Source organism: Ammospiza caudacuta, chromosome 20 (genome assembly GCF_027887145.1).
Source record: "Ammospiza caudacuta isolate bAmmCau1 chromosome 20, bAmmCau1.pri, whole genome shotgun sequence".
NCBI classification, from domain to species: domain Eukaryota; kingdom Metazoa; phylum Chordata; class Aves; order Passeriformes; family Passerellidae; genus Ammospiza; species Ammospiza caudacuta.
Window position 1 is genome coordinate 1,891,469 of NC_080612.1, and position 25,976 is coordinate 1,917,444.

Genomic DNA, 25,976 nt, shown 5'->3' on the forward strand with positions numbered 1-25,976 from the left:
GTACAAGCTTTATAGGAAGGCCTAAATAGGCTGAGCTTGTGAACAAAGTGTGGGCAACTTCCAGGGGAAGGTGGCAGTGACACTGTAATACTCAGAGTGACCAGCATCCACCAGAATGTGCACAGATCAAATCCCAAGCCTGAAGAGAAACAGGACAGCATTGAGGCAACATTATCAACCCCTGGAGTGACAGTAATGGCATCCACAGGGGCTGGAAGAGAAGCAGAAAGGCTGCAAGGGCAGAAATTCCCATGGGAGACTTGTTTTGCTTCCACACGGGTCTGAACCAAAGGTGACTTTTTCAGACACACCCAGGTGTCTCTTGGTGCTACCAGTAAAATCATCAAGTCTCTGACTCTTCCTTTGGACCTAAGCTGCTCCAAAGCAGAATAACTGAAAATTCCCTTTGTTACAGCATTCATCACTCAGTAGATTCAGTAATGTTTTTAGAGGGGATGAGGCTCCCACAACAGCAACAACAACACAAAGGGTCAAGTTTAGGGCACTTGGGGTTTGAGTCAATATGGCTGTTGGGAGGGAGGTCACTCCTCATGTGTGAGAGCTACCTGAAACATCAGTGAATGAACAGATAGGGCAAATTTAGATTTTCAGAAGGGGTTGTTTGAAATTTTTTGTGTGCCTGTGTTTTTTAACAGGTATGTCCCCACAGAGCTGAAGAATGCTCCTTTAGGAAACAGCTGCTCTTGAGAAGATAAAAAATAGTTCAGAAGCTCAACGATCATTTTTCACCACAATGGGAGTCCTAAAGAAACCACCTGCAGCGGGGTGGCCTGGAAAGCCCCAGGACCAGCCTGAGCCAGACAACAAAGGGAAACAGCCTTGAACTGTGAGGTCTGATGGCAGGAGAGGGCAGCTGGAACAACACAGGAATCAGCACCTGTGAATGGGGATCGATGCAGAACCTTCTTAGCACAGAGATAACAATGAGGGAGAGGAACCATGAATACTCTGGTTTGGAAGGGATCCATGAGGATCGAGTCCAGCCCCTGGCCCTGCACAGGACACCCCAACAAGCCCATCCTGTCCCTGAGAGCCTTGTCCAAGTTCTTGTTTCACAGAAGGCAAACACATGTGCCACTAACAGTCCTCACAGACTTACTGTCCGCGTGTTCCTGTGGCAAATCCAAGCAGGGACAGCAATTATCCCTTTCCAATGGTATGGATACTATTAAAATTTATAGAGAAGTGTAAAAAAGACAAAATTTGAATTAAGAGCAGTCTCAGAGACCAGTAGGAAACACCATCTGGCTAAAGCAGTAACAGAACTCCAGGCAAACTTTCTCCTCATAAACTCAAAAGTTAAATAAAATCACAACTGTAAAAAGATGAAACTTAAAAATGAGCGTCAACACTGGAGGCAAAGTGGTTTTGGTGTTTTCCTTTTTCTGAAGGAACTACATGTGAACCAAACACACCAGTGCTAAGGCTGATATGAAACAACTGCCTCAGAGAGCCTGTGTGGACCAGATGGGCACTGCTGGTGTGATCCCATTTCCCTGGGTATAACACCCCTGAAGATGTGAGAGCCAGGGAGAGACCATGTAATAATTTTATTATCACTGTAGACTTTTATCAAGATTGAAGGAATGGTTATTATAAACTTGTATTGCTCTCACTTTATGAGGGCTGTCGCCAGGAAGGAGATAATAGTTCCCAGATAAGGACATCTCAGAACAGACTTGAAAGACAAGGAACAAAGCCATTACCTTGGAGTATCCTGTCTTTAACAACACTGTTTTGCCAATGCAGGGAAATAAAAGATAAAAGGACTATAAACAGTTAAAAAGTAACCTGATTCCTGTGAATAGAGGCAGGTGGTTATGATCAAAAGGCAGGGCAGGATTTAAAGCCACACTCCCCCAGCAGCAAGAGAGAACTGGTTTGAGTCGCACAAGGCAATTGCACCACCCCTGAGATCCTGGGATGTCTGCAGGAAGCTGGGACCTGCAAGGATCTCCAGGGAGGAACTTGGCAGGTGGAGGGAAGCAAAGCCAGGCCCACACCCAGCTTGCTGAGGTTTGTTTTAAGTCCTTTCTTCCCTGGTTTGGTTGGAAATCAAACACCTGTCTTCAGAGAATGTGGTTAATGGCTGTGGATTATTGGCCATGAAGCAAAGCACAGATGGTCAATGGAAGCTGAACTTCCTGAAATAGTCAGAGGGAACCACACCCCAAGACCCAGCAGGGAAGAAGATCCTACACACAGAGACTCTGTCTAGGGCAGGAACCCACAGGCTGTGCACTCCAAAACAGAGGCATTCAGGACAACAACTTTTATTTGACAACCTTGGAGAAACTGTGTAAATGCCAGCAAAGTCATGTGAACAGTCCCAAAGCAACGATGTGGTCAGCAGGGCAGAGGTAAAATGGAAATCACCCCCCAAATTTAGTGCTTGTGGCCTGGATTCTTCAGGAAAAGAGAAGAGGCAGCAAGCTCCAAAACTGGGATTTCCACAGTCCAGTGTGTCTGAGATTTCTCATGGTCTCCACAGGAAACCAGTGACCTAGAACTGTCCAGTCCATAGGTGATGGGGATGTCTGGACTGGCTGGGACAGAGAGGAAAGGCTCAGGGATACCAGTGGTTTCAAGAACAGGATTTTTATAGGAAATGCACAAATGAGTACGTCCATCAAAGTCTGAAATCCCATTGGCTTAATGCCACCTGCTGCAAACAGTGCAGCTGCCCTTCTCCAAGAGTCCTGTGCTCCTGCCAGAACAGAAGGCAGGCTGGAAACACTGATTAGTGGCAAAAGGTCTCTTCCACTGTGAGAGTGGGAAAACCTTGCAGAGATTTCCACCCCAATGCCCACAGGGAACACTTTCAACACTGGCTCAACCAAAATGTGACATACAGTGATGGAGAACCCCGTGTGGGACGTGCCCAGCACACCACCATGTTCCCAGGGAATGCTCTTTGCCCTTCCACATTGTGATGCTCCCAAGCTGCACTTTGGGACTGCCACCTCTTGTTCTGCCATGTGCCACTGCCAGAAGTTTTACTCCATGCCCTTTGGGAATGCCTTGCCAGCAGCTGGAGCAGATCACCCTTCAGCTTCTCCTGCTCTGACTGAACGAGCCTCGCTCATTCCCAGACTCCTGAGCCTGCAACAGCTCTCCACTGGCTAACACCAGCCCCTCACAGAGCTGAACATCTTCCTGAGTGTATGAAAACTGTGGCTCTTATGTCAAACTGAGCATTTTAGAGAGGAGGACTGACCAGAAAGACAAACCCACAATGGATGGACCTGCAGACTCCCAAATGTTTTCCATGAGGAAGAAGAGCCACCACATGATAAACTACCTGAGTCAGCATTTACAGTTCCTGCTAGCTCTGATGTTTGGACTGTATTCCCTGTCCAATTCCAGGATGTGAAAGGCAGAAAGAAAAGGGATCCAGCTCATACTGTGATCAGCCTGGGGGCTGTCAAGGCCAGGAAGGAGGATTAGCTGGAGTTTGCCTCACCCACTGCTCCGCATGGGGATTACCAAGGGAAAAGGAAGGCAAGAGGAGAGCGGGAGGGGCTGTGATGAAACACAAACACTCACTTGTAGTTGTTGTTGATGTCAGAGACACGCCAGGCGTTCTGCAGGTCGAAGCCCATCCTCGCCAGCTCCATCTCAAAGCGGAACCTCACGTGGTCCCCTGGGGAACAGAGCACAGGAGGTTACTGACAGCACACAGGAATCTGAATCTGTTTGTGGAACTCCACAGCAACTGGCACAGGCTGGAGAGAGGCACAAAACCACAGAAAGGTTTGGGTCAGCAGGGACCTGAAGCTTATCCTGTTCCACCCCCTGCCATGGCAGGGACACTTTCCACTGTCCCTGTCCAGCCTGGCCTTGGGCACTGCCAGGGATCCAGGGGCAGCCACAGCTGCTCTGGGCACCCTGTGCCAGGGCCTCTCCATTCCCTGATTCAAGAATTCCTTTTAACATCCCATCTAACCTTGCCCTCTGTCACTTTAACACTGTTCCTCCATGTCCTGTCACTACCCACCCTTACAGAAAATCTCTCCCTCTTTTTATAATCCCCTTTAGGCCCTGGCAGGGGCTCTGAGCTCTCCTGGAGCCTTCTCCTCTCCAGGTGAACACCCCCAGCTCTCTCAGCCTGGCTCTAGAGCACAGGAGCTCCAGCCCTGGGAGCATCTTTTTGGCAAGGAGAAACTCATGGGCAACTGTATGGCAGAAATAATTGTGTTTCAGAAGCCAGGAAGACTTGACCCTCACGGGGTCAAGTTCTGCTTGTTTTGTCAAGTCAGACAGGTCTAATCTCAGGGCACATAAACAGCCTCTCCATGTCAAGGGGGTGTATGGGGGGTTAATTTCCCATCTGGCAGAGACAGCTTCCAAAGTGGGTGTCAGGAACCCTATGGCAAGGAGCACTGAGCACCCACCTGAGGCAGTTCCTTCCTCCAGACTGCTCTCAGACGCTGACTCAAGGTTTCCTCTCTCATGTTTTAGCCTTGCCTCACTAATTCTGGATGTCTTTGTTGCTCCAGTGTCAAATCTGGTTAATAAATAAATACTGCAAAGCTCTTTACCTCAACCATATCCTGCAGCAACAACTTGAATCGGTGAGTTTATTTACACTAAACACTTTCCCTAAAGGAAACACAGCAAATATCTCTGCTGGGGTTTGGGGTATGGTAAGGAGACAAAGCTTACCTTTCCTCTATCAGCTTCTCTTGGAATAGCTGTATTACTGAACCCCACCCCTCCATCTCACCTGTCTCTGGACATTTGATTCAGGCTACTGTTGCTCTCCTCTAGGATAAGCTCATTTTTCACTCTAAAGCCAGGTTTCTCACTCATTTTAATTCTGTTTTTAAACACCCTCATCATCGATAAGACAAAGCAACTGCAAGCAAACTTTGTGTTCCAGGGAAGGGAAACTCCCAGTCCACACGAGGGCACCAGCACTGCTCTGGTTTTCTCTTAATGGACTTAAAGCTTTTTTGATTTGCTTTGATTTTCTCTTCATGGACTCATCCTGTGTGAGGATGCGCCAGAGCTCTCCACCGACCTGATCCTGGCAATGTCACAGCATTTTTGGGTGTTGGTGAAGAGATGCAGATGGGCTCATAATAATTAGGCTGCCTCAAAACTGATGCTGTTTGCCACTCCAGGACAGACTTCCTGAGGTCTCTATCACTGTGATTAAAGAACCTAAGTATGGGATGTTTTCTCTCAAGGAGAAAGGGAGAAGCTGCTTCTGTGTTGCTGGTTCAGAAAGTTTTTTGCTGTGTTTGTTACTAATTCCTTTAACTATGCTTCTTATCCAGCAGGATATGGCCATCAAGCTGGATCTCTAGGCCAGGCACAGGATGACCCAGGGAGGCAAATCTGAAACTGGACAGGGTTTATGAACAAGAGCTCAACTGCAGTGCAGGAAGGGCCAGGCCAGGAGCTCACCAGGACGGCAGAGATGTGCATGTTGATCCTCCTCATCCACACACACCCCCAAGCACCAGGCGTGGTAGGCGAATGCAAAGAGGTCCTCAGGCTTGGCAGGGCGGGCAATGGCTCGAGTCAGCCTCTTCAGCCACTCCTGGCACTGCTTGAAGGTGGAGAAATGGCACCTGCAAACCCAAAGGCAAATCACCCTTAGTGGGGACATTTACCCAGCCAGGACTGAGACAGGAAAAGGAACACGGCCCCAAGCCTTAGAACCCTGACCAAGGGCAGCTCAGTTCCAAAGGCATCACAGGGGGAGCCACCAGAGCTGGTCCCAGCCTGCAGCACCAGCAGCTGCACCACAGCAATAAACCAGATACCTGATCACTTTGGAGTCTTTGCAGATGATGTGAAGCTGGAACATATCCCGACACTCCACACTTTCCATCATCCTCAAAGGCACCTGCAAGGGAGGGACAGATGTAGGGCATGACACCACAGGCCAGAGCAGCCCCAGCAGTCGTGCCTGCAGGCTCCTCACGCTGCAGACAGTTCCACCAGTCACGAGCTGCTTCTGTGAACTACAATCCCACTCCCAGGGCTATGGAGCTCCATGAGTCAGCACAGAGCTCTTCCATGATTATTATTCTGATTTCTGTTCTCTCCCTTGGTGATCTCCCACTTGGGGCCAGTTCCTGACTCAACCACATCCAGTCAAGCACAGGTAACCGAGCCAAATAACAGCTGCAGTAAGGGACAGCAAATCAAGGTAGTAAGAGAAAGCCTCAAGCTCCCACTGTCTGACTCTGCATTGGTGAGATGTCTCATTAAAATTAGCCTGCAAGAGACCTCAACAGCCTTAAAACCATCAAAGTCATTGCTTGAATTTAAAGAAAACACCAAAGGAAAGACCTCATTACTATCCAAAGGAAAACCCCATCCTCACACTTAAATACAGTAACCAAACAGCAACAGCACACCCAGGCCTGGCATCCTCCAAGAGGCACCTTCCTGTGCCACAGCCCCCAGGAACGGGGTATTCCCACCCCTCCCTGCTCTGAAACCCTGGGAGAGGTGATGGTGCAGGCAGAGCCAGACTCACATTGATCACAGAGTCCTTGAATTTGATATGCAGGCGGTAGTTGGAGATGGCGATCACAGCGTCGTTGGCATGGCCCAGGTACTCCACCCCTTCACCCTGCAACACAGTGAATGGCACCTGCAAGGGAGACAGCACCAGTCAGGTCACACAGGCACCTTGTGCACTGAATTCCCAGAGCCACTCTTCCCCCTGCCTCCACAGTGCATCTCCCAAGTGCCCCCCATGCCCTGAGAGCACGACAGACAGCACGGGCACCGCTGCCCAGCCCCGCACACAGAGCCAGCAGCAGCTCCTGAAGGATCACCTGTGTGCCAGGCACACCTGGCAGCGAGGGGGGCCAGGGCACAGAGGGACAACTGCTCTTCAGAGATGGGAAACCAGCCCTGGCACAAGAGGCGTGGAGAGGGACATGACGGCAGGACAGCTCAGAGAGAAGAGGGCAGTGCTCTGCACAGCTCCTGAAAGAGGCCAGCTGCATGGGGAAGCACTGCAAGGGGCTGCCCAGGGAGGTGGTGGTGTCACCATCCCTGGAGGTGTCCAAGGAACAAATGGATGTGGCACTCAGTGCTCTGGGCAGGGTGACAATGTGGGGATCAGCCACAGGTTGGACATGATGGTCTCGGGGGTCTTTCCCAGCCTCAGTGATTCTGGGATTCTGTCCCAGGGCAGTGTCACACAGTGATCCTGCTGTGCCATTTAAACATGGGGTGCCCTCAGATGCCCTGTGAGACTCAGTAGTACCATCCAGGTAAACAAATGAACCAAAGCTGTACCCAGTTTCTGCTAACAAGGCTCTCAGGGATTCTGTGTATAGTTATTTATATGACTGAGGAAGCTTGTCCTGATTAAACTGCAAGAAAGCTTCATTAAAGTTACCTCCATAATCAAGTATCTGTTTTTCCCCATCAGTCTGGACACGTCATAGTTGTTTTTAAAACATGGGATCCTGGCAGACAGTCAAGTTTGACTTTTTTTATATTAAAAAAAAAAGAAGGCAGAACAGCCTAAAACTCACCAGGCCTCTTTGTCCTTAGCTAATCAGGTTCCTCCTGCTCCCTGAATGCCACCTACACCAGGTGATGTTGGTACCCAATTACGCCCAAAATGTCAGGACAATTTATCATTTCAGCCAGAGCTGAAACCTGCCAGACAGGGCAGCTGATGACACAATCCATTACACTGTAACCAGTACAAGCCAGACCACCTTCTCTTTATTTTGAAGTTGTTTCTATGGCTTGGGTATAGAAACCTGAATTTCAAACTTCAAGTGACAAGTGTACTAACAACTTCTCCTTTCTTTGTACAAAAATAACCACCCTAGCCTGGCATCTGTCCGAACACTCTTGAAAAATATTAATTATTCGCCTAAGAGAATATCCTCTCTTTATTTCTGCAGTTGATTTCTGCAGGCTTGCCAGAGCTGTTTTTATCTGGCATGTGTCTCTCCTGCTAACATGGCTCTTTCACACAGCAACAGAAGGAGACAGAACAGGAAGGGGCTGGTAAGGGAGGGAAATCCTGGAATAAACCAGAAGGTGCCCCAATACAGATTGTTATCAACTGATGGCATCCCTCTAGAGCCACAGGATCCTGGAATGGTTTGGGCTGGGAGTGACATCCCAACCCAAGCTCATCCAGTTCCAAGTCCTGCCATGGGCAGGGACACCTTCCACTGGGCCAGGTGCCAAGTCCCATCCAAGCTGGTCTAGAACACTCTGCTTTACAATAAATTAACAATTTACTGAAGGCAAATTACTCTTGGGAGGGTAGAACTTTACTTCTCCAAACAGCAAACTAAGGCAGAGTGTGCTCTTCTCCAGAAGTCTCAGCTCAGAGTCGCCTCAGCAGCTTCACCCCCAAAGCCCTGCAGGCCTGACCCTGCACAACCCCCCAGCCTGCAGCTGTTCCTTCAAGCCAACAGCTCTCAGTCCTTTTCCCCAGCATTGTTTGCCAAGGCAGTGACAGTCTCAGAACAAACTCAAAGCACTGCAGCAGCAAGAACAAGGTGAGCCTGGCTCCAGCCCCAGGACGGTGAGCAGAGGATGTTAAAGGAAGCACCAATTCCCAGGAGGGAATGCTGCCCTTGCTGCACAGCAGCAACAGCACCCAGGGCTCTTCCCAGGGCTCTCTGCAGCAGGAGGCTGGCACCATATGGAGGTTCCTTCTTCCAGCCACCATGCAGCAGGAAAACGCCAGGGGCAAGCTGCTCGAGGGGAGAGCAGGCAGTGCAGCTGCACAGAGCACAGCTCCCTGTTCCAGAATCTCCCTGGATGCACGCTGCAGGGCAAGGGCAGGCAGCAGCACCTCCCCCAGGGAATGCCAGGGCTGGCTGTGCACTGCAGCAGCTCCAGCTGCATCCTGCCAGGGCTGGGCAGCCAGGGCCAGGGCCAGGGAACAGCCGGCCTGGCCCCCACGCACAGGGAGCTGCTGCCCCAAGTGTGCCCCCAGCCCGGGGCCTCCAGGACGTGCTGGGCTGCAGAGCTGCTCTGCAGGGCCCAGCCTGCCACATCCCAGAGCTGTTTGGGTGTTTTTACTTCCTTACCTGCAGTGACTCCTCCTCCTTTATGAGCTCCTTCGGGGGGAACAAGTCCTTGGCCTGGATGTACTCCAAACTGGGAGGGCCTTCCTCACCCTGCATTGCAAACAGAGCACACAGTGAGACAGCCTTGGCCAGAGCACGCTGTGAAAGCCAAAAATTGAAGCTGCTGGATACTCTTGGCAGCCCAGGAGCTTGGGGGTACCTGTGCATGGAAATGCCTGTTCTTCCTCCAGGCCCCAGCAGTTCAGAGTGCCCACAGCACAGTGAAATGCTGAAGCCTCCAAGTGCCACCTCTTCCAGCTGAGTGGTGTTTGGAAAGCCAAGCAGATACACCTTGGCCACGGGGGACTGATGTGACAGTAACTTGTCACATCAGCTGTTCCCGTTACGTGGCACCAGAGCAGACACACCATGACACAGAGGGTGTCCATCCACAGGCCAGTGTCAGCCTACTCTTCCTCCTCTTAAGGACTGCTTTGCTTTAGGAGTTTTCTTTTCACTCTCACACCAAAGAAGTCTGGGAAGAGCCTGAATCTTCTGCAGGAGAAGATACAACTGTGAACAACCTAAAATCCTATAACAGCTGCACCCCAGTACACATAATTCACTACAAGCACTACTGATTGGTGCCAGCACCAAGGCCAGGGCAGGTGGATATGTCCAGCCTGTTCGGATGGACACCCAAAAAAACCCACAGAGGCTTCAGGATGGTCACACAGAACCTGCACATCCCATCCTTGACAAGTGGAGAGTATGTCTCAGTTTGGAACACGAGAATCTCCATGCACTGATACAATCAGAGTATATTGAGCTGGAAAGAATAAGGATCATCAATTCCCACTCCTGGCCCTGCACAGGACACCCCAAATCCCACCACGTGTCTCAGAGCATTGTCCCAATGCTCCTTGAGCTCTGGTGTGAACTATTGGTAACAATTTTCACCAGCCCTCACCCAGGCCCTGTCACATCAATGAACTGCTGCCAAAGGAGTGGCACCCAGACATTCAGCGGCAGATGCTCATTGCTGGGAGTCCAGGATGCTGCTAATTCCACATGTATTTGGTGTGGGAAGGTTTTCTTCAGAAGGCTGCTTGCTCTCTAGCTCTAGGCTCTACTATTTACCAGGAAACAATGTGTTCTGTAAGCACTGAGTAATATTTTAAAATGAATAATAAAAAATCTTTCTGGGTATGTCACCCAAGCCAGAATCCCAATTTCAACCTGAAAAAAGGAGATCCCAATCCTTCTGGCTCAGGAATATTTCAAATTATGCTGAATTCTCTTGTGTTTCTGACAGGGCCTGAAACCTCAGTGCCTGCAAGAAGAGCCTGGCCTGAGGCGCTCCCTGGACCTCAGACAGGGGCAGCCAGACCCCTCCCACATCACATCCAAGGAACCTGCACACATGTAACATGCTGTTAGAGCCTTCACAAAACTCAACATGAGGGAAAGGCGCTGGTCCTGTCACTACGCTCTGAGGAACACAGGGCACAGCACCAGCTCCAGCAGCAGCCAATGCTCACTGGAGACCACGGGGGGCCCGGGGCCCTCCTGCCAGTGGCTCCCTCCAAGGCTGAGGCACCAGCTCAGGGGAGCACAAAGGGAAGGTGTATGCCCGTGTGCCGGTGCAGCAGCCGGGAAGCAGAGATCCTCTCGCATCCTCACTTTGCAGTTCGCAGAGAAATCCCAGGGAGCAGCAGGAACTGGAACAGGGCGGCCCGAGCTCTCCCCCCGCCTGGGTGTCCTTGAGTCCCTCCTCGCCTGCAGCACAGGGCAGGCGGAGGCCGAGAATCCCCTCCCGCCACAGCCCCATCCCCGGCACCGGCAGGGCGGGGGGCAGCGCCCTGCGCTCTTCACAAGCCCTCGGAGCCCATCAGGCCAGGAGTGCCCTGAGGGGTGGAGGGTGGGTCTGCAGGAAGGGTCAGCGCAGGGAACCCCCCCTCGCAGAAGGTATTAAAGGTGCCGAGTGCAGGACCCCTCAGCTCAGCACCGCACCGAGTGCAGGAGCCCTCAGCTCAGCTCAGCACCGCACCGGAGGGGTCCCGCACAGCCGCGGCCAGGGAGGGGGCGCGGGGCTCCCGGGGCTCGGCCGCTCTCGCACGGTAATTCCCCAGCTCCAGGCAGGGCGCGGAGCCTGAGGGGCCCAGCAGAGCGGCCAGGGCCTGCCGGGGCTCAGCCCGCGGCGCCGGGCACGGCTGTGCCCTTGGGCCCGGCCAGGGCAGCGGGGACGGCCCACGGCGTCCTCCGGCGGCATGTGGGAGCAGGGGAAGGGGATCCCCCTTCCCCCCAGGCAGATGCAGAGGATGCCTCCACCGGCATGTGAGCTGGAGAGCGCAGCTGGCTTATGGCCCCCTTCCATGGAGGAGGGAAGGGGAATAAAAAGCAGCACTTACAAAGCAGTTGAGCATGGAGCAGGAGACGCGGCCTGGCAGACTCATGTTCATTTTCCGAGACGGCAGCAGGGCCAGGCAAGCACAAGCAGCATCTCCTCCCTCCGGCTGCGAGCTGCGGCCCCGGCACTGCGGCAGCGTCCCCGCTTCGCCGGGAAGGGCAGGAGCATCCCGGCCGCCGGCGGCCCGAGCAGGTGCCGGTGCCGCCGCCGACAATGGAGGGAGGGCGGGCGGAGGACGGGCAGACTCCACCTCCCTCCCAGGGCCGCCGAGCGCGGCTCTGCCATCTGAGCGTCTCCGTGACGGGCGAGACAGAAAATGGAGCGGGCGGCGGGATCGCGGGCGCTGCCCGTTCCACGGCGGGAATTCCCGGCCCATGGCGCTGCTCCCGCCGGCGCCTGCCTCGTGCCGCACGGATGGCGGCACCGGGAGGGCCGGGAACAATAGCGGGAGGGCTGCTTCGTGCCCCGGCACCGCGCCCTCTGCCCCAAGCCCTCCACCCGGGCATCCCGGCACGGAGCCTTCTGCCCCGAGCCCGCTGACCCCACACCAACGCCTCCACAGCAGCACTGAGGCCTCTGCTCCGAGCCCTCTGCCCCAGCCCTGCGCCCTCTGCTCCGAGCCCTCGGCCCCACCCCTGTGCCCTCTGCCCTGAGCCCTTCAGCCCTGTGCCGACCCCTCCACCCCAGCATCAAGCCCTTGGCCCCAAGGCCTCGGCACCAGCACTGACCCCTCTGCCCGCAGCCCTGTACTCCAATGCCAAGCCCTCAGCCCCGGCCCTGCTCCCAGAAGCTCAGCCAGGATGTGCCCCTGCACCCCTGAGCCTGCTCTCCTCCAGCAGCCCTCCGTGCCTGAAGCGGGAGATGAGGATAAAGGGGCTGCCTGCTGCATCTCACCACTCAACGCTCCCAAGACTGTAAGTCCTCTGTTCCAGGAGCTTCATGTGCACAGAGACTAGTCAGATGTGCCTAGCTCCCACCAGCACCTGTGTGCTGGAGCCTGTGCTCTGGAGTGGACAAGGCTCCTCTTGCTGACCACTTGGACACTTAGCTCCCATGTGAAGTTTCCCCAGCTCCCGTCAGAAATGCTCACAGACACAGGGTAAGGCCACGGGCATAGGAAATGCTGTGGTTGAGCACCCACCTCCCCACACCAGCCCCCTCCCTATGAGCTCACTTTCACTACCTGCCGTTCATCAAGCCCAGAAGCAAACAGCTCCCAGGTTCCAGTCCATCTCAGGAACCACAGAAGCAGCTTCTTGGGCAAACCCATATTCATTTCTACCATCAGCTGCTGCTCTGCCCCCACCACTGAGCCAGAGGGAGAATCTCTGTTAAAACACAAAATTAAAACCTGATCCTTCATCAGTCCTCAAAGGCCCCACTATCTGGCTCAAATCACATCAACTTTTTGCTCCCAAAACACAAATCCAAACAGAGCACAGCCTGTAGCCACTGAGCTCCTCTTAGATGTGTTTGCCCCACAGACACCACAGACAGCTCTCCCCAGCAATACCAATGGGATCTCAGAGAGCTTTTCTCAACTCAGATAAAAGACTTCAGCATTTCTCTGCAAAATTGTTCAAGATTAGATTACTCAGAGCTGCCTTGGCTAAAGGGACAGCTTTGTGACACCCAGACGTGCTGCCCACTGTCCCTTGCAGAGCAAAATTCAGTTCCATGAACTCCCTTGCTGACAAAACAATCCCACAGACTCACATGGTTACACTAGTTTCACTACTTAGGATTAAAGACTTAGAGGAACACACAGCCACAGCTGCAGATAAGCCATGAAATCCCATCTCACCCTTGTGTTGCCCCACTCCACCATTTACACGGAGCACAGAGGGTGGGTGGTAGGCATTGCTCATCCTCGGGCATCTGAACCAGCCAGCACTCACAAACCAGAACACAAGAACAGAGGGTTATGGACACAAACAGAGGATTACACATAAGGACAGAAGGTTATGGATGAGGTTACAGATTTGTCTTGGCCAAAAGTGAGTGGCAGGCGAGGTGCCCTGCTCCCTGCAGGTGACCTTTGCCTGGTCACTGGAGGGAATGCTGAGAGAAGACAGAGCAGCTAAAGCTGAAGGAACCGTTTATACTAGAGAGAAAGTGTGGCTAGAAACACTGTAAAGCCAATATTTATTGGGGTTTTGACATATATCAGGGGAAAAGCAACGCAGCACATTCGGGGAACAGCTGAAGTCTGGGAGTCTCTTGGGCAGAGCGTGAGCACACACAGCACAAGACCAGTCTGTAACACACAAAATCACTGACAAGGTAGGTAAGAGGTTTGCTCCAACCAACAGTAAGATTTTTAGGGGTAAGGCTCAGTTCAGGGCCTGGCAGAGGAATTGTTTGCATTGTAACCTCCCTAAGCTGCAGCTGTGCAGAGTTAAAGGGCTTCTCGTCAGATCAGTACTCTGAATTTCCAACCAAAGCTGACCTGAACATCCACAAATAGAACTTCTGCTTTCACTGAAACATTTCTGCACTTTTAGTATCAGAAAAAGACTCACACACGACTTAGAAACTTCTGCCCAAGCACTGAGCCTGCTGCAGAGCAGAAACTTTGTTCTGAAGTTCAGTGGCTTCACAGACTTTCAAGAGGAACTTGATTCAGACTCTGCTTTCACTTCCTTCAAGAGTTCCCAAAGTACCTGCCCTCCTTTCCCTCCAGTGACCCAGGCAAAGGCAGGAGTGGTGCTGGGCAGCCCAGCACAGTGCTCCAGACTCCTTAGCTGGCTTAGCCAGAGGGAATTCCTAAATGCCACCCCAGCTGGGCTCTCTTCTCCACTGCCACAGAGGAAGAGAAAGTTATTTCACAGAACTGGGCTCCTCTGAGTGTTCTCAGTGTGTGTGTGTTCATGTAGGCAGAGAGAGAAATCTCCTTCATCATCTCCCAACCATCCTTACAAGTGTTTCTCAGTTCTGAGGAAGAGGAGCTGAATATTATGTGGGCAGCATGTTCTTAAGGGCAGCTGGAAGTGATTTGCCCCTTTTCTCTCCCATAGCAATGCCCACTGTTCCTGTGCTGCTCCTCCCACCCCTCCAGACATCCCTGGGTCCACGCTGCAGGTAAACAGCTTGCAGCCTTCTCCTGAAGGTCCCAAAAGGGATTCAGAGGCTTGGAGATGATACAGTGCTTGGCAAAGATAGGACTGGCACTCAAGGGGCCATCCTGCAGCCTCCAAAGGAGAGGATATTCCTCATGGAGACACACCTACATGCACAGGGTTCACAGGGAACATCTGCTCCCACTTGCCCAAGGAATCTGCATTGGAGCATGGGATAGGCATCAGGATGCTGAAATCTCTCTTGTGGTCTGGAGCCAGTCAGCATCCTGAAATGAATCATTTTGCCAGTGGCTGCTCCAGCTTTCTGCAAGAAAGTGGGGGGCAGGGAGTAGCTAATTCCCACCCGGCCAGGTCCCTTCTAACCCAAACCATTCCATGATTTTAAGAGAAAAACTGGTCCCATTCACTGCAGGGAGCTGCCAGCACACCTGACTCAGCCTTCCACAGACATGTACACCCTTCCCAGCCCTGGCGTAGCTTTATCCTCTATTTCTTTTTGGCACCACAAATAAAATTGCTCTCTTCTTAGAAGGCACCACACCCACCACTTCTATAGATTAAAGGTGGGTTCTTCTCACCCCAGCACAGGCCATCATCCTGCAGATGGAGGGGAGGGAAGGCAAGGGCTGGCAGGAATGTGCATGCACAGCCCTGTCCCTGGTAGCACATCCACTGCACAGACTGCCCTGATCTGCCTCCAGCTGGAGAAAACCGACAGAAAAATTGGCAGGAGGAGGAGACTGCCCTGGAAAGGGAATTCCAGGACATGAGAAGTCAGCGGGAGCCAGGGTAGCTCTGTCTGACAGCCAGGGGCACCAGCAGCACAGGGGCCATCAGCATACTCTACTTTAGATCCTTCCAGGTCTGAATATTTATTTTCAGTGAAGATCAAACTAGGAACTGGTTATCTAGATCTGTTTTTCCAGGCAAGATGGGGACTGGAGAGACTTGCATCATTTATCTTATTCTAAAAGTTAAAATTTATTCTCTTTCTGCCTGGCAGATGCCTACATTGGGTGAGATGAGCTGCCCTCAGACATGTATTTCTCTCTCTCCATAAGCTGATGCTGAGACTGATGAGCTGTGGCCAAAGGCACTTCTTGTTCTGCCTCCCCTGCTTCTGTCGCACAAAGGGCATCTTTGTTTCAGGTCCCCTTACATAAATAGTTAATTTCCTCAAAGGCTAGGGAGGTTTGTGGGTGAACTGAAAGGCTGCTGAGCCAGAGGTGTAAACAAACGCTTAAACCTGTGCAAAGAGAAGTTACTGTTTTATACCCCATAAATCAGGACTAGGATGGTGGGTGTCATCTTTTAATCTGGATAGGATGATAGAATAATTTATAGACCTGTAATACTGCATTTGGCATTCAGAAAGGTGCCCAGAGGTGAGCATGGAATTGAATATGCAGCAAGAAACCTTTGAGGAGAGGGACAAAAGGGCACAAGCCATGGGCTGTCAACTCCATGCAGCAGCACGAGGGGATGAGGGGTGGCTGCCAACGCCCCCCTCGGGTGAGTCATGGGCCCTCCACAGGGTAAGAACCAGACACACACAGTGCCAGTGCCCCAGCAGCCAGGAGAGGGAATGCTGCTCTGGGAGCATCCCAGCAGCCAGGAGAGGGAATGCTGCTCTGGGAGCTGGGCACTGAGTGCCAGCACAGCACCTGCACCAACCCACCTGCCAGATTCCTTTTCAGTAATGGATTAAGGTACTAAGTGCTTGTTGGGGCTCCATTAGCCAGAGATCAGGATTAAACCTGATCTCTGTCTTCAAGGTCATCCCCATCAGCAGCTGGTTTTGGGGAAAAGTGGGAAGAGTTATGCAATCCAAGCTGTTAACACTAGACCACGAATGTGGAGCAGCAGAAAGGGAAGAACAGGTGGTGAGGCACATCTGGGGTGCTGCTGAGTAAGGGCAAAGCTTCTGGGCCTGCCCTTGCTAACCACAGGACCCTGGTGCTGTGGCCTCAGCCTGCCCTGAGCACAGGGAATTAAGGCAGCACTCAGTGTGGACTGACTGAGGAGCCACAGCCCCCTGGAGAGGTCACAGAGGGACTCCAAGGAGGCTCTCAGGAGTTTCCATCAGCTCTCTGCCTTCAGCTGCTGGCAGAAGCTCAGGTAAGGGGCTGAAGGTAAGTGCTTATTTCTACAGCTTGCAATTACAAGTCGCTTTCTCTCCCTTGCCATGGGAGACAAAAAGCCCATGGTCTCTTCCCAAAACAGTGGGTGAAATGGGAGGGGCTTTTGGTGGTTGGTTTATTTTTTCCAAAATGAAAAAATAATTTTCAAAAAATCACAGGGGCATTTTAATGAAATATTTAAAAAAAAAAACCCAACCTTCTCAGAAGATCCTTTGAAACTGTAAAGTTATCTTAGGGTACTGATAAGGTGTCATGGTTTGAGACTGATAGGAAGTAGGTTTTGTTTTTGGATATGCTGTGGCCACCAACAGGTGTTCAGATTTTAATAAGGTTTTAATTTTCCTTGTGGTTTTTTTTTTCTTTTCTTGTAATTTATTTAATAAAGTTTTCTTTATTTCTAAGTAGGAGCCTGCTTTGCTTATTCCTGGTCACATCTCACAGCAGACACCAGGGAGAAGGTATTCTCATGGGGGCACTGGCATTGTGCCAGGGTCAAACCATGACACAAACCATGACATAAGGAAACCCTCTCATGCAGAAGAAATCAAACAATGATTACACCTAAGGGTGGGCAGGGCCAGGTCAGGGTAAGGTGTGTCCAGACACAAGAAAGGAGTTCAGGGAAAAGCAAAACTTTCATGTTTTAGTAAATCCAAAATTCCAGTCTCTGCACTCAAAAAACCAAACAAAAAAACCCAACAAAAAACCAACAAGAAAAACAACAAAAATCCAATCGAGCAAATCAAACCCAACCCCTGTCCCCAGAAAACTCCAAACCCCAAAAAAACCCCAAAAAACCACAGGTCAAGGGAGGGGTGATGAGAACTAAAGATGGCTTTGCTACAATGAATTTAAAAGGCTCTTCAGATGTCTATGGGGAATGTGTGGAGATCTGCAAAAGGGGAGGAGATGCTCACAGGCAGCACGACACTTTATTGTTATTCCCAATACAAAACCAGCCAAAACAACACGGGGCTGGTTCCAAAACAAAGCAAGAGGTGCTCGGCAGCACAACTCTGACACAGCTGAAAATATTCACCTGGTTTTTAAAAGCCTGATGATTTCATGGAAGGAAAACCTACCAAGGGCTCATAAAACATCAATAAATAGTTTCTGCATTACCAAGTCCCTGAGCTGCAGGTCCTGCCAGGTGAGGGCACACAGCTGAGTCACAAACCCCTGCAGCATTCACTGGGCCCTGTCACTCAGGTGTCTGACCAGCCTTGCCCCTCAGGGCACTCGGTCTGGCCTCTCCGTGTTTCCTGGGGAGATTTCTGATGCATTTTCCATGTGTTTATTCCCCTTTTTTCATTCATATCTGGTTACACCTGCATCCCTCTCACCTCACATTGGGTTTCAGGTCTCCAAGGTGACACCAGGGCAGCTCCAAGCTGAAGTGTGAGGCCTTTCTCAGGTTCTGACAGATGAGGACTTTCACCTCCCCAGCCCAGACTAAGTTCCTCACCCTGCAGTGTGGGGATCAGCTCTCCCAGCAGAAGCACAGGAGATCTTGAGGCAGCACCAGGGAGCATGAGCACAGGGGCTGCAGCAAAAATGCTGAGTGTGTAGCTACTAGAGCTGAGAGCTTAACTCAGGCAGAGAGCACGTTTCCTTTCCTATTCCAGTTGTTAACAAAATACATCGCGGACAATCCCTCAGGACACGTCACCATTTCCTCAAGCACTCTGCCAGATTTTTATCTATTTTTTTTTTCTAATGTGTTTAACCTAAATTTTCATGTCCTCAGTGTGAATTTCCAGCCCTTTGTCTGTCTCTGCAGTTCTCCTCAGCACCCCATATCAACACGAAGCTGGTGCTGGTCTGTGTCACTGCAGCAAGTCCAGGCTCTGCCCACCCACAGCCCACAAGCAGATCACCCCTCTTCAAACCACCCTCCTCAGGACACTCCCAGCACATCTTTCAGCATTCCCAGTCTCCAGCTTTTTCCTCCCAGCAGATCCCTTGTATTTTGGGTTATTTCTTGCTGGTGGTATTAGAGGCCCTTTATCCAAGTTTATCAGCAATCTGGCTGCTTTGGCTGTGGTTCAGATTCTTTGCTACCACATTTTTCTGTGACTAATTCTTGTGAAATTTCTGCTTCTTTGGTGGCACCAGAGCTGTTATTAACATGGTGTGAAATCCTTCACTGAGAGGCGACAGAGGAACACAATGAGAAACCCCAGCAGTAAGTTTTAAAGGAAAAATAAATCAGTAAGCCACAAAAACTGGATGACTATGTCAGTAGTACAGGGAGACAGAAGGGGGTTTCAGTCTTACTTTTTTTCCCCAGTATATTCCAATAAGAGATTTAGGAATAAATTTTTCCTGTTAACAGCATCTTGATGACAGTGATAAATCCCCTCTATTATATTATTGTATATAATACACGATACTGTTGCACTCATCTTGCCCATTCTTGTATTTCTTCTCCTACATTTAGCAGCAGTACAAGATTTGGACACACAAAGAACAAGGCCACCCAGAGAGGACAGAGGCAGACCAGATCCATGAAATCATTAAGGCTGGAAAAGCTCTCTAAGATCAGTGAGTCCAACCATCCCCAAAGCACTGCCAAGGCCACCAGTGCCCCATGTCCTCAAGTGCCACATGCACAGGGCTGTTAAACCCCTCCAGTCAGAGACACTGACACTGCCCTGGGCAGCTGTGCCAGGGCTGGACAACCCTTCCAGTGAGAAATTTCCCCCAAATTCCCCCCTGAGCTGCCCTGGCCCCGCCTGAGGCCATTCCCTCTGCTCCTGTCCCTGTTCCCTGGAGCACAGCCCGACCCCCCGGCTGTGCCCTCCTGTCAGGAGCTGTGCAGAGCCACAAGGGCCCCCTGAGCCTCCTTTGCTCCAGGCTGAGCCCCTGCCCAGCTCCCTCAGCTGCTCCTGGGGCTCCAGGCCCTTCCCACTCCTCAATGTCCATCCTGTAGAGATGAAATAGGACATGGACTCACCATCCTCAGACACCGTCCAAACCCTCCTGGTTCAATCACAGCTCAGTCTCTTCTTGTTCTTCCACAGCAACAGCCTCACCTGCACCAAAGAGGAGACAACCCAGAGCAGAAGTTTAGCTTACACGAATTTAGTTAAGAAATTTAATTTACAGGAATGGTACTTCAGTGTGAACACAGAGGGGAAAAAAAATCAAGCCCCCCGAGGCCAGTGCCCAGTCTCTCCCTATCCCTGCCAACCTCTGCTTTGTGCCCTTTCCAGGAGCTGCTGGAAACCAGATTCAGCATCAGGGGGAGCCACCAAATCCTTTTGGTCACTCACTCACACAGCACCCAGGACTTGTCACATAAGCCTACAAGAGCCTGTGCCCCCCAAGCACAAAGCCCCCACTTTGGGGGAAACACAGGAGGGAGCTGAAGGAAGACAGGCTTGGTCATTGTGGTTCAAGGACCTGGGGAAGATCCTTCACAGGGAACTTGAGTGTTTGGAGAAGATCACTGTGGTCCTGGGAGGAAAACACCTCTAAAACCCATTGGGTCCTGCCTGGGAGGTGGGGCAGGATGCAAGCACTCCAAGTACCAGGAAAAACCAGCAAGTCCTTCTGCCAGCTTTGCCCTGCTTGAGGGAGGTCACAGGGGGCCATCTGTAGGAAGAGGAAAGCCAAGCAGCAAGACTTGAACAAGGTCCTGCTCCAAGATCTTTTCCAACAGTTCCCACAAGTGATCCTGGGAACTCCATGGAGGAAGAGACCCTTCCTCAAAGCTTTCAGGTGTCTCCAAGATCAGTTGGAGACTGATCCAACATCTCTCTCATCTGCCCACATTTTGCCTCTGTTTTGCTCTTCAGCCCCCCAGAGGGGATGGAATTATCTACAATAAAACGCTGGGACCAGGGATGGGCTGAGCCCTGGGTACTCCTGTGCCTGAGCAGCCTCCCACTGCCCCCATCCCTGGCAGTGCCCAAGGCCAGGCTGGATGGGGCTTGGAGCAACCTGGGATAGTGGAAGGTGTCCCTGCCCATGGCAGGGGGTGGGATGGGCTTTAGGCCCCTTCCCACCCAAACCATTCTGGGATTCTGTGAAACAGCACAGAAATCTGCATGTGTGTGTCCCAATGTTTTTAAATACAACATTTTAAACAGGATCTTCAGTATTTCAGTGTGGGTTAAGGATGGCTCAGAGCTCACCAACCCAACCTGACTTCTGCCAGTTCCCTGTAGCACGTCAGAACTCCTGGAATGCTCAAAGTCTTCCATAAATTTTGCCACCATTAATTTTAACCTTTCTCCTCCTCAGGTGAAATACAAATGCCAACAAATGTGCAATTGGAGATTATCTAAACATCTCACACAACACATCCCAGCTGGGAATCCCCCTCCTTCCACCACTCAGGAATTGTGTTGGCTACAGAAGAGCCCTGAATACCTGCCCAAGGCTTTCCTTTGCTCAGGGATTTCCTTCCCAGCCCATAATTCAGTCAGGTTTGACGGGTGTCAAACACACATCAGAAGGCCAAGCTGAATGCCAGCATGGAGGAGTCATTGCTGAGATGTGATTCCCACAGTGAGGCAGCTGCTCCCACCCTGCAGTGCCAGGCTGGAATTGTTATCCTTGGCCTTTCAGATCATCTCTCACATCCCACCATGCGCTTGACAGGAAAGGACAGCAGAAAGGCATGGCAGGTCAGAAGGGACTCCAGTCTTGTGCAATAGATCTCTGCATTTGATTCTTATCTTTCTGGGGCCATGGAGCTGCTCCAGGACTGGAGCCAGGCAGGGAGAGCTCAGAACCCCTTGCAGAGCCTGAGGAGGCTCCAGGAGAGCTGAACAAGGCATGGAGGGACAGGACACAGGGAATGGTTTCCCACTGCCAGGATGGGATGTTGGGAATCAGGAATTGTTCCCTGTGAGGGTGGGCAGGCCCTGGCACAGGGTGCCCAGAGCAGCTGTGGCTGCCCCTGGATCCCTGGCAGTGCCCAAGGCCAGGTTGGATGTTGGGAGCAGCCTGGGACAGTGGGAGGTGTCCCTGCCATGGCAGGGGGTAGAACAAGATGGTAAGCAAGGTCCCTTCCAACCCAAACCATTCTGTCACATTACCTTACATTTAAAAGCAGATCACCAAGTTCCAGGAAACAATGAAACTGTGATTCCCACACATTGGGAATCAAATTTCCTATGAAAACAGAAAAAACCAAGCAGTGCACTATCACCCTTCAAACCCAGATCAGTCTGGCTCTTTAGAACTATAAAGGCTTTTTTCCTACTACTTAGCAAATAATCTCACATATCAGACTTGACAGAGGAAAGAGCCTCCAGCAGGAGGTACCAGGAGAGTCACTGCCAGCCAGTGACTTGCAAGTGAAGTGAGAAGCACAATCAGTTTGTAGGTAAGAAAGAAAGAAAAATGTTAAATATGCTTTTTTTCACTACATCTGAAGATACTTGAATTATTGCCAACACTGAACAACAGGAGTACTGTTCCTGCAGTGTGCTTTGGACCAATGCATGCAATCATTGCTAATGGCCAGGGCAGTTTCTCAGCTCCTTCCTCGTACAAGTGAGTAATGACCAGAAACTGAAACTGAGGCTGGTCACGACTGAGGAGGCTCCTCCTCACTGCCATCCCCCAGCTCTCTGGACAGCCAGCTGCCCAAGAGGAAGGCAATCCATGGCAGCAGGACTCCTGGCCCCATGAGCTCAGCCTGCTGGAATGCTGCTGCTCCTGTGTCCCCAGGGCCTTCCTCCTGCTTGGGAGCAGGGGCAGAGCTGAAGGGGTTCCTGAGGATTAATGATGCGAGAAAAAGCCAGGAGATAGCACAAAAATCCAAGTGCTGCTGGAACCTCTGGGGAGCCTCCAGCCTTCAACCCGAATGACACCCAGCCCAGGCCACCAGGCAGTCTTGCTCCAGCACTTGTGCAGTTCCAGGTGCTCCTGTGCTGGATCTCAAAGGCATCCCTCTGTTTCAGGGCTGGCCATGGCCATCTTCCTTTCACAGGCTGCTGTGTCCCACTGGCTGCTGGCTCTGCCCCTGTGGCCTCTAGCCAGGGTCTCCAGCCCTTGGGAGAGAGGTGCTCTGCACCCAGCAATGGTGTCCAACACCTCTCTGGGCTGCACTCACCAACCTCTCCTGTGGAAGTCAGGTTTGGCACCTGCTCAAGGAGCTGCCTCGCATGCAAGAGGCTGGATTACCCTAAAATCCAGGATAGAAGCTCTCCTTAAAATCCTGGTGATGGGATGGGCTGGGGATGGCCACCTGCTATGCCAAGGTGGAGGCTGATGCTACAGAATTAAATGAAGAAGGGACCAGGGACAGAGAAAGCCAAGACAAAAAGGATGGCACTAAAAAGAAGATAAAAGAGAACAATGACCTTTCACACACAGATAGAATCACTTAATCACAAAATGCTTTTGGTTAACAGGGACCTTAAAGGTCATCTTGTTCCAGCTCCTGCCATGGGCAAGACCAGGCTGCTCCAAGCCCCATCCTGCCTGGCCTTGGACACTTCCAGGGATCCAGGGGCAGCCACAGCCTCTCTGGGCACCCTGTGCCAGGCCTGCTCACACTCACAGAGAAGAATTCCTTCCCAATACATCGAACCTAAATTTCCTCTTTCAGTTTGAGCCCATTCCTCCTTGTCCTGTCACTGGCACACCAATAGGTCATGTCGAGTTTTTTCATGTTGAGTCACCCCAAAGCCCAGAGGCTCAGGCTTTTCTGCTGCTGTGCAGTCACAGGCAGAGCATGGGGCCAGCAGCTGCCTGCCCTCCCCACAGCTCACCGGAGGGAGGCACTGGTGCTGCTGGTGGGGCTGGTAAGGTGATGCCACCTGACACAGCTGGGCTGTGGGAAGTAGAGAAAATAATTAATTTCTCTTGAGCATTTTTATAGCTTGTAACCTCCTCTGGAACTCTCAGTCTCGGAGACAAACCCTCAGATAACAAAGCCGTGTCAGAGTTGAGAACACTTGTAAACTCTTCATTTGCTCTGCTGCTCGCGTGACTCACACCACACTTCCTTATGCAACCACTCTGCTGCCTCCAGGGACCTTTGGCCCTCCTGCTGAGAAACAGAGAGGGAGGGACTGGAGCAGTGTGGAAACCTCTGGCCCCGTTCCCTGCAGGTGGAAGATGCTGCTGGAAGAACCTGGCCAGGACCACCAAGCTCTGCCTGCATCCTCCAGGATGCTCAGCCCTCATCCCAGGCCAGACTGTCACACACACACCAGGAAAGGACTGCTCCTTTCCAAACTGCAGCTCTGGCCTGCAGCACCCAGGTCCCCTCTCAGCTGCAGTCCAAGCCAGGATGTGACAGGAACTGGGAATTGCAGCAATCCCCACAAACAACTGGGCTGTCAAAACCCAGGAGAATCACTTCCTATCCCTCAGGTCTCACGGAGCTGCAACGAAAGCACAGTGCTGAGAATTTATAGGAACCTCTGGAAAAAGCTGAAAGTCCTGCCTCTAGCACAGTGGGATGAACAAGTGTGGGGAACACAGAATATTGAGGAACAGCTCCCTGCCATCACTGCCAGCACAGCACCAAGAGGGTCCTGTGGGGAGGAGGGAGGGACCCACAGGACACACATGGAGCTGTGGGAAGCTGGGAAAGGGAGCAAGAGCTGGCTAAGGCTTCCTGGTTGCAGGAGTGCCATGGGTGCCCCAGGCGAGCTGGGTGGCCCCTGGCAGCTCCTCACTCCCTGCTAGGAGACTCAATTTTAATTGCTCATAAAACTCCAGCCATTGTTTGCAGTTGGAGCAGAGCTCTGTGCACTCAGCATCTGCCCCAGGCAGAGATTTTTGCTTTAATTTCAGCTAAAATGGTAGAGTTGGTCCTGGTACACTTAAAGGGGAAGAACAAGTCCAATATTAAACAGGGGGCGTTAGAAGGGAAAAACCAGGAAACCTATTAGCCTTACTGTGATCCCAAGTGAAACAGAAACAGCCATCTCAAGCCTCCCACTAATTAGAGGCTAAAAATGTAATTGTCAGACCCCACAGTTACACGCAAAGCAGATCTTATGGGGTGGTCTTTGTTATTTTAAACAAAATCACAGCTAAGAGGGTTGTTTCTAATGATGGCCATGACCAGCTGCTCTTCAACAACAAAACTCTTACTGCTGAACAACTATTAAAAAGAAAAGATTGGGCTACCAGAGCCCCCGAATGTCACAGCACTACCAGATGATGGTGACAAGTTGCCAAAGTATTCAGATTGCTCTGCAGCATGGAGGGATTATAATATATGGTCTAACCAGGGGGAAGGGCTGAATTCCAGGATGAAGAATTACCCATGGATGAAGGGCTGCTGGAAGTCCAGATCAGCGGATCTCACAGGCATCCCCACATGAGCTGCTCAGCAGGAACTGGCAAAAAGCCCACTGCAAAAATATATAATAGCAGTGATGAGAGAGGGGACTGATGGGTGGCACTTCTGTCCCCAGCACTGCTGGGACCATGGCTACAACTGCAAGAGCTCAGCCAGCGCACTTGGAGCACGAAGAACAATGCCATATACTGATCCAAAGCAAAACCAACTCACCTACGCAGCTTAAAAACCCAATGATAATAAAATAAAAGAATTCTTCAATATACTGCAGTGTTTATGCTAAGTATTGGTCCTGCTGACAAGTACAGGTCTCAATCCAATTGCTGGTAGATGAAATTTCAGAATGGAATCAATTCCATCAAGCTTATGGGAAAAGTTGTCCTTTTTATTGCTTGGAGTGTTTAAAACTCCATGAAATAGCTGGTTTAATCCAGGTCTGAATACACGAATCTCCACAGGCTCTGGGTAAGCAGAGCTGCCCATAGTGGCACACCCCAAGCACCCACCTGTTCCCAGGATCAGTGACTTGGGCTCACAGACTGCCTCTCATGTTCAAGTTATCCTACCTGGGAGATGTGGGGAGGACAAGAGGAATCACCCCAGGGGACAAGGCCACCTGCCATTACCCTGCATGGCCCATCCTGAGCTCCAGGGCATGACCTCAGGCCAACACAGAGCAAGGCAAGGCCACTGCCTCACTCAGCCCATGGCACACAACCACATCCCACCCACCTCACCCACAGCCACCAGGAGAAGGTCACAACTTGCAAACTCTTCCTGGTCGTCCAAGCCAGGAGTCAGGTCATGATTAAAATACCCTGAAAGCATTTTTCTTCCTGTTTCAAACTAATCATGACTTCCTGAAGGCTACTGAGGCTTCAGTTGCATTCCAAGGGGGAACATCCAGGTTTCAAACATGGAATTGTTCCCAAGAGGTCAGGCCAGGACACATAAATCAGCTCTCTGCAGGACTGCAGGGTTCAGGGAAAGGTGCCATAGCCAGGAATGCTCCTGACTGCACAGCACCAT

The 25,976-nt window shown here is 51.5% G+C and overlaps 1 protein-coding gene across 2 annotated transcripts in view; it reads right to left on the reverse strand.

The window, feature by feature from the left end:
* Positions 1–25,976, reverse strand: part of MTMR4 (myotubularin related protein 4) — a 56,459-nt gene that overhangs the window by 16,283 nt on the left and 14,200 nt on the right. The window contains exons 2-7 of one of the 2 annotated variants that reach the window (XM_058817624.1): positions 19,626–19,704; positions 9,060–9,149; positions 6,518–6,634; positions 5,796–5,878; positions 5,434–5,600; positions 3,568–3,664 (exon numbers count right to left, since the gene is read on the reverse strand). In XM_058817624.1, the coding sequence (XP_058673607.1) occupies positions 3,568–3,664; positions 5,434–5,600; positions 5,796–5,878; positions 6,518–6,634; positions 9,060–9,149; positions 19,626–19,628 (557 nt within the window). In that variant the 5' untranslated portion in view covers positions 19,629–19,704. The remainder of the gene's footprint in view (positions 1–3,567; positions 3,665–5,433; positions 5,601–5,795; positions 5,879–6,517; positions 6,635–9,059; positions 9,150–19,625; positions 19,705–25,976) is intronic. The other variant, XM_058817623.1, reaches the window with a different exon arrangement.